The sequence below is a fragment of the Pipistrellus kuhlii genome, unplaced genomic scaffold (genome assembly GCF_014108245.1).
Source record: "Pipistrellus kuhlii isolate mPipKuh1 unplaced genomic scaffold, mPipKuh1.p scaffold_m20_p_15, whole genome shotgun sequence".
In the NCBI taxonomy this organism is placed as follows: Eukaryota; Metazoa; Chordata; class Mammalia; order Chiroptera; family Vespertilionidae; genus Pipistrellus; species Pipistrellus kuhlii.
This window is the reverse complement of record NW_023425460.1, coordinates 15684225-15692187: the sequence shown is the minus strand read 5'-3', so window position 1 is coordinate 15692187 and position 7963 is coordinate 15684225. Positions and strand designations below refer to the sequence as shown.

The following is a 7963-nucleotide window of genomic DNA, read 5'->3' as shown; positions in this document are numbered from 1 at the left end:
TGCAAGCGTGCAGTTTTCTGAGTGGGCACTTGTTAGTAAGTATTTATTTTCCGGAGCCCACTCAGGAGTGGTGAGAAGCTATAGGCTGTGATAGAGGACAGAACAATGAGTCAAAGGAACGCCTCCCCACTTTTACACCAATGTAATGGGGAAATCCCCTGAACACCAGCGTTTGATTATGAATGAAGATTGCTTTGGGGCGAGAGGGCTGGTGTTGAAAGGCTAGCAAAGAAAACTTGGATATCCTGGCTTGGTCAAAGCACTAAAAAACACGGCGTGACTATTGAATTTCCATCCAGCAAATCTTTCAGAAATGATTTCTAGAGCAGAAATATTGTTGAAAAGTATTTATTTACACTATAGTTATAAACCATCCATTATCTGAACTTCCGTTAGTGGTTTTTGTGTTAGAATAAATCATTTATATTTCCACGACTATTAAAAGCTAATAACCAAACAAGTCAGTTCAGCAACATTATTTACATTCTTAACTGCAATTTGACTACAAAGGTAACACTTTTAAGTCACAAAACAGAGCATACAAAAATATACTTTCTAAAAAAAAAAAAATTCCAAATATTAATAGGCAGATATATACAGCCATCCTAAACCCAGGGAGTGATTTTTTTTTTTCATAGTAAGGCAACCCATTTACATGCAGACTCTGTAACATTGTCTACATCACACAAGGCACCAAGGACACTTCCAACACAACTGCATGCATCCTAGCTTCGGAGAATATATGTACATCCCTTTTAAATAAGTTAACCTCCGACTCACTTCAAGAGGTCATAAATGCTTTACTTTTTTTTTTTCCCAAAGGTTCAGAACTTGGAGTACAGTGCACATCAAAAATACACAAAAATCTGAGTGGATATACACTGCAAAAATAATCTTTACGTTTCTCAAACAATTCAAAAAGGAGCAGGTATTGCTATGTCCCTCCCATCACATTGCACTTCCGTTCTCTGAGTCTATAATACATATTGCTTAAAGGGTTGAGAGGACTAGATACACTCTGATTCACTGATCCAGGGCCACACATGGCTGCATAAAGACCATGCCTTCCTCGTTTGTATGGCGTCCCCCAAAATCAATCCCAAGCCATAAAGTGCATGTCAGTTTTGCTTCTGTCTTTGCTGCTCCCCCCCACCGGAAAGAATCAGCATCTCCCAACCTACTGTAGAAAACGTCTCAGGTCAACTCTGACACTCAAGTCAAACACCTGTAAATTGGTCAAAATATGAGGGGGGGAGCAACACCTAGCCAGACCACCCTTGAGAGCAGGGTTAGGCCTCAGCCCTCTAGGCCAGGGGCTCCCACCGAGCCTCCTTCCAAACCTCTCCAGAGCCTTCGGTGACAGTCAACTCACCAAAGAAAGACTAAGGTGGGCCAACGTGTAGGAAGGACCTGCTCCTAAATGGAAAAGGGGGCAGTGCTGGGCTCCACCAAGGCCCTTTGCCCAGAGAAGGGAGAGGGGGGCAGGAGAGGGTGGTAGTGTTTGTTGTGCAGCTCCAGCGGACCCAGGGCCTCTGGGACATCAAGAAACTGTCAGCCTGAGTCTGGTCTCAAGGTGTCCTGGTCCTAGAGGAGCAAGTGGCCAGGGACCCTCCTCCCATGGCGCCGCTGTTGCTGCTGCCGCCGCACAGGGGCCCTCCGGCCTGCGTGCCCCCAGGGCATGAAGAAGCCATGGAAGCAGCGGGCACCGACGAGGAGGAGGGAGCGCTGCCTTTGCGCTCCTTCTGTCTCAGGTGGATCTTGGTGTGGCGCTTCCTCTCGTCGCTCCTGGCAAACTTGCGGCCACAGTAGTCACAGGCAAAGGGCTTCTCGCCCGTGTGCGTGCGGATGTGGGTGGTGAGGTGGTCGCTGCGGCTGAAGTTGCGCATGCAGATCCGACACTGGAAGGGCTTGTGGCCCGTGTGGATGCGGATGTGCCGGGTCAGCTCGTCGGAGCGGGAGAAGCGCCGGTCACAGCCCTCCGCGGGGCACGGGTAGGGCCTCTCGTGCACCGGCGTCTTGCTGGGCCTGTTGGGGTACTTGCGAGGCCTCAGGATGGGCCGCAGGGGCAGGTGGTGCGGGTTATAAGCGGCGGCAACAGCAGCTGCTGCGGCCGAGCTGCTGCCAGGCATCCGGGGTCCCTCGCTGCCTCCACTGGCCCCTGGCCCGGTGGCCCCGACACTGGGGCCCCCCAGAGTGAAGTTGCGGATGGTGGAGAGTGGGGTGAGCGGAGGCGGGACCCGCAGGGAGTCCAGGGGGCAGGGGAAGGGCTTGCGGTCTGGGCCAGCTGCACCGTGTAGGTCCCTCTGGCACTGCGACGGGAAAAATCCAGGGTAGTCTGGGATCATGGGGAAGAGGCCTGGGTCCGTGGTGGGCTTGGGGGATGGGTAGGAAGGAGGCGGCGGGTAGCCCAGAGAGGAGGCGGCGGAGGTGGTGCTCGGGGACAGGAACGCGGAGGGGTCCTGGTAGAGGTCCCCCGTGCAGCCGGAATAAGGAGGCGGCGGGGGCGGCGGCGAGTAGAGGTGGTCCAGGTCGGGCTGGGTCTGGGACATGGTGCACACGCCCAGGGGTCCGGCGCCCAGCGGGTTGGGGGAGGCAGAGGTGACACTGGATGAGGCTGTCGTCGAAGCTGGGGAAGTGACCCCTTGAAGGATGCCTGCACTCACAATGTTGATGATGCCTTCCGGGTAGCAACTGGCACCGGCGTACTGGGGGTCGATGGAGAACTTGCCCATGTACGTGAAGGTCTGGTTTCGGGGTGCGGAGACGGGAGCAAAGCTGCTGTGATACGGGAGATCCAGGGACCTCTTCTCTCCAGTCATGTCAATGTTGATCATGCCATCTGGGGAGAAGGAAGAAGGGAGGTGGAGCAGTGAGAACGCAGCCAAGAATCCCTTCTCACACCCTCTCACCCGGGTCCATATGAGCATCTTAAGCACTTTAGGGTTGGGGAGGGAAATTGCTACCCAGAGACCCCACTGTGGCAGTCAGGACAGTCGGGGACTCAAACTACCTCCAGGAAAGCAGGATGGGCTACTCTCAATCCAGCCTTCCCTCTTCCCCATACACACAGCCATCTGTGGCTCTAGTCCCCAATAAAAACACCCAATAATAGCAACAACATTAAAAAGTCCTCATCTGCCTGAACCGCCTCTCCCTCTCCTTTGCCCAGGGATCCCACGGCTGCGGCGCCGGGCAGACACCTCCCAGACAACAGATCCCAACAGATCGCAGCCAGTGCCGCCAAGTTGCAAGCCCTAGAGGGGAGCCCAAGAAAAAGGGGTCCGCGATTTCCTGGCTGCTCCCCATCTCTGGTGCCCTCCCTCTCTCCCTCCCTTTCTTGCTGCGCTCCTGCAGGAGGCTGCCGGAGGGGATCCCGCGCTGCGGTGGAAGGAGTTCTTGGGTTTCCTTTCCCTTCCAATCTGGCCCCACACCCGCACGTCCCCGGCCCAACCCGGGGCCAGCTGGGCTGCGGGGTTTCCAGAAAGGCGCGGGGGGGGGGGAGGGAGGGCGGGACACCCCTTTTCTTCGCATCGCCAAGAAAACCAGCGGCGCGGGTGTCTCCCAGGGCCTCGCTGGAAGCCACTTCCCGCCGTGTCCTGCCCTCCTCCTCATCCTCCTCCGCCCCCTCCTCCCGGCCTCGCCAGCCCCCTCCACTTCGCGGGCGGCGCACAGGTGGGGGCTCCCCAAGGCCGCGCCAGGAGCGCGTTCCAGGCTCCCCCGGGTCTGCGCCGCCGGGGAGCGAGCGGCGGGCGCTTTCCTCCGGACCTGCGCCGCCGCTCGGCTCTCCAGGCGCGCAGCTCTCTCCTCCAAAAGCCCCGAACTTTCTCGTCATTTTGCCCCTCCCCGGGGAGAGGGGAGGCCGGGATGCCGCCAGCCGATGGGCCAGCACGGGTCCCCAAGTCTGGCGGGTGCATCGCTTCCAGTCTCCCGCCTGAGCCCCCCGGGAACCGGGCGCGCGCGGCGCACGCCAGCCGGCTGCCTCACTGGCGACCCGGTCCCTCCGCCCGCGCGCCCGGCTCCAGCATCCGGATCCCCACGCCCAGGGGTTCCTCTCCTGCACCCACTTCCAGTCTCCCAAGGCGGTTCTGTCCACACCGATCCCCCTCTCGCCCAACCCCTCTCTCCTCCAAGCCCTGCACATGTACGGCACCCCACCCACAGCCCCCCGGGTGGCGTGGGTCCCCGGTGCGCGAAGAAGGGAACACGCGCGCGCGGCTTACCTCCGGCCACTCCGTTCATCTGGTCAAAGGGGCCTCCCAGCTCGGCATTGGGGAAGATGGTCACCGACGTGGCGAGGTCCTCCACTGGGTAGATGCTGTCGGGCAGCTGGTGCACAAAACCACCGAGAGTTACTGGGATTTTGTCTAAGGCCTTGGCGGTCATCATTTGCTCCTCGCGCAACCTGGAGACCCGACTCCCTCGCTACCTGGGCTGCCAGAGAAGCCGTGTTGGAGAGGGGTTGGACGGAGCCTTAGGCTGGTATCTCCTTGTGCCCTCCACACTTAAAAGCAACCCCCAAAAAAGAAAGAAGGGGGGGAAAAATCCAGGAGCAATAAAAAAAAAAAAAAACTAGCAAACAAGTTGCTGTCTCTCTTTTTTTTAAGAAGAAGAAGAATGGCTTATGTGCCCCGGACTCTCTCCTGCGTTCCGGCTGGGAAGCCAGGAGCTGCTGGTGTAGTGTTATGATCACAGTGTGTCCCCTCGCCGAGCTATTAATCAATTGCCGCTCTCTGGGTTAGTCGGAAAGTGTGGCTCTAAGTATTTATGGGCAGGTCCTCAATGCCCGTGACGTCGCTGCCCATATATGGACTGAGGAAAAGGGCCGGGCCAGCCGCCTTCTGACGTCACGCGGCTCATTTGCATACGGGCTCGGCGGCGCGGGCTCCGCCGGGCTCGCCGCTCCCGCCTCGGATTAAGCCCGCGGGTCCCCGTGGGGGTCGGGGGCGCGCGGCCGGAGCCCGCAGCGCGGGTGCGAGACGCAGGGCCTGGCGGGGAGAGGGGCGCACGGTGGCTCCAACCCAGGCCGCTAGGGGTGAGCGAGCGGGTTCGGGCGGCGGCGGCGAGGCCTCCCCCGGGGCGGGCGGGGAGGAATTCCGGTTCTCCGGGACTTTCCAAAAAAGGCGAAGATCCGGTGCCGGCGACTCCGCCTCCCCCAGCCCTTGTTTGGAGAGGCCATTCCGGAAAATTAAACTTCGGAAAGAAACCGAGCGGAGCCGAGACGCGACAGTCAAACCCCTACTCACTTTTCTTGGCAGCTCAAAACCGCAAGAAGCGCAAGGAGGCAGCGAAGAAGAAGAAGGAGAAGAGAGAGAGAAAAAAAAGAAGCTTCGTGCATTCACGGAAGCTGACTGCTTTTTTCTGAATTACTCGGTGGAAAGAAGTCGCTGGTGATAAGAGTGCATGCGGTATTGCTTTTTTGGAAAGTCTGTTCTATTTATACTGGAGCGAAAACGGAACAGGGGTTGGGTTGTTTGTTTGTTTAAGTATTCTGGGCACCTTGGGGCCCGGGGCGGGGTAGGGGGGGTGGAGAGGGAGGGAGGATAAACCCTAGGAGGAGCAGAATAATTTGGAGCTTGGAGAGAAATCCTCTCCATGCTCCAAGTCTGAGACCACCCCGCTTCCTCTGCCCGCGCGCTCCCCGCCCCCCTCCAGCTGCCGCGCGGCGCGGGCGCCCTTCCCGGCGCGTCTGGGCGGTCGGCTGTGCGGGGGCGTCCAGATGGAGGCTTGGACATTCACCCTGCCCCGCCACACACACACACACACACACACACACACACACACACACACACACTCACTCTCACTCTCACACACGCTCCATTTCCGACGCACACGCTCCCGCCCCCGCCGCCTGCTGCACACACCCACTTGCACACCTTGTGCTGCGCACACACCTCCCTGCTGACAGCGAGTCTGGGCGCCCGCCCGGCCAAGGGAGAGCCTGGCCGGCAGAGCGGGGGCCCGGGGCTGGCTTGCTGGGCAGAGTGCTCTTCGAAGATACCCATCCATCCTCACCTTACTGCCTCCTTCACTGCCACTGGCAGCCCCTGACCCGACACCCCAGGGGTGCGCCCTGTGGGCACAAGTCCTGCTCCACAACACACGTATTAGAAGGCATAGTATCCCCTTTCCTCGTCCTGGAGGAGCTCAGAGACGTCCTGAAAGCAAACAGCATCCCCAATGCCAGTTTTGAGCCACGATCACCCACGACGCGTTTTTCTTTGCGATCAAAAGAAAAGAAGAACCTGACTCCAGTGCAAGCCTTTCTGTTTAGGTCTCACAGCCATTTAAAAAAAAAAAAACTTTTCAGAAATACAGAGAGCGGCGGGTTTATGGCTCCGCTGCACGCACGGCTGCCACCTGCCCGGAGCACCCCGGGCCCCCGCCTGGAGCACCCCGGGCCCCCGCACCGTGAGCGCTCCGGGCCCCGCGGGAGGCTTGTCCCCAGTGCCCAAGCCTGGAGCACCGCCGCCCGCTCGGCCCCTTCCCGCCCCAAGGCGGCCCACGTCGGGGATACAGCGCGGGGGCAGCAGCCACCAGGGCCCGGCCCTTTCCCGCCCGCGGGCCGGGGCCGCACCAGCCGCGTGGGGCTCGGGCGGGCGGGAGCCAGGGCGCCACGCCGTGGAGGGAGAGGGCGCTGCAGGCGGCTCTCCAGCCGCTCACCTGCCGCGGCCGCGCCGCAGCCGCAGGAGGAAGCCGAGCGGCTCCCGCCCGGCCCCGCGGAGGTCAGAGCCTCCGGGAGGCCGGGGCGGCCGGGGCTACCCCACCGGAGCGCCGCTTCTCCCCCCGCCCGCGGCGCCATCTGCTCTCCGGGGCCGGCACGCTCCTTCCTTCGAGCGCCCGGAGGCAAAAGTTTCTCGCTAGTTCTGCGCGCCCTTTTCCAATGGGAGGTTTAAGAAAATGGAAGGAAATCGCACCCTCGTGGGTACCCCACTTTCGGCAGAAACGTGCAAAGAAAGAAAGAAAGAAAAAAGCCAAGAGAACTACGCGCTTACCACGTGCGCCAGCCCGTTCCGCCTGCGATCCGGCCGGTCCTGCGGCCCCCGCGCTGACCACCGGCAAGACGACGCCTCGGAGGGGAGCCCGACTCGCATCTCCAGCCCTGAGTTCAGGGGGGAAAAAAGAGGCGGGGGGGTGATCGAGTTATGCAAATGTGGGTCGTGGCAGCGGGGTTCGGGTTACGGCCCCCCGCAGCCTCCGAGGTGAGGCACCCACCGGTGGCGAGCGCGGGCGCGGCGGCAGCGAGCGCTTCGCTCCTCTGGGCGCACGTGGGCGGGCGGGCGGGCGGGCTGGTGGCCGGGGCCGCCCCGCTGCGGGCGCTGCCGCCAACCCTGCCGCTGGCCACCAAGCGCCGCCCCGAGGGGGAGCTCCCGGGCGCCCCGAAAGCCGGCTGAGCGAGGCGCACCGGGCAGGACGCGATCTGGGGGGGGCGGCTCTGGGCAGGGGGGAGCCGCGTGGGTTTGGGGGGCGGCTACCCATCCGGAAGCAGGAGGCTGGGTGGGGGGTCCCACGGGGGAGGGGAGGGAGTCCCACGGAGGAGAGGTGGTTCGTAGGAAAAGCAAGTTAGAGTAAATGGGAGTGACCGACCCTCTGGAACGATTCGGAGCTTTCCAACAACTCCCCGAGAGCTGCGCCACGCCAAGCCCAAGCCCTGGTGTGCAGGGTGTGCCGGGAGGTGGCGGGGAGCAGAGGCAAGCAGCAGCGGCAGAGAGGCTGTGAGGGCTCCGGGGAGGGTGCCTGGGGCCCGTCCTGGGAGGCCTTCCCTGAATCTCCACTGGAAACGGGTCAGTAGATACCTCCTGCTACCTTCTTCTTTTTTTAAATTTCTTTTTTATTTTCTGAGAGTGCAATGGAACAAAACGTAGGCATGCTCATTTCAAACCCAGCCACCCTATGAATCGGTAATAAATTTAGGAAGCTCAAGTGACTTGCCTAAAGTCACGCAGCTAGGAACTAGTGGTGTCCA

At 60.4% G+C, this 7963-nt stretch overlaps 1 protein-coding gene across 2 annotated transcripts; it reads right to left on the bottom strand.

The window, feature by feature from the left end:
• Positions 1 to 332: 332 nt before the first annotated feature.
• On the bottom strand, positions 333 to 7237 carry EGR2 (early growth response 2). 2 transcript variants are annotated; one of them, XM_036438374.2, is made up of 3 exons: positions 6993 to 7237; positions 4221 to 4326; positions 333 to 2839 (listed from the first exon to the last, which is right to left on the bottom strand). In XM_036438374.2, the coding sequence occupies exons 1-3, from the start codon at positions 7089 to 7091 to the stop codon at positions 1569 to 1571; spliced, it is 1476 nt and encodes a 491-aa protein (XP_036294267.1). In that variant the 5' UTR covers positions 7092 to 7237; the 3' UTR covers positions 333 to 1568. The 2 variants fall into 2 exon arrangements, with proteins under 2 accessions (XP_036294267.1, XP_045437781.1); XM_045581825.1 differs by lacking the exon at positions 4221 to 4326 and having other exon boundaries at positions 6993 to 7224.
• Positions 7238 to 7963: the final 726 nt, after the last annotated feature.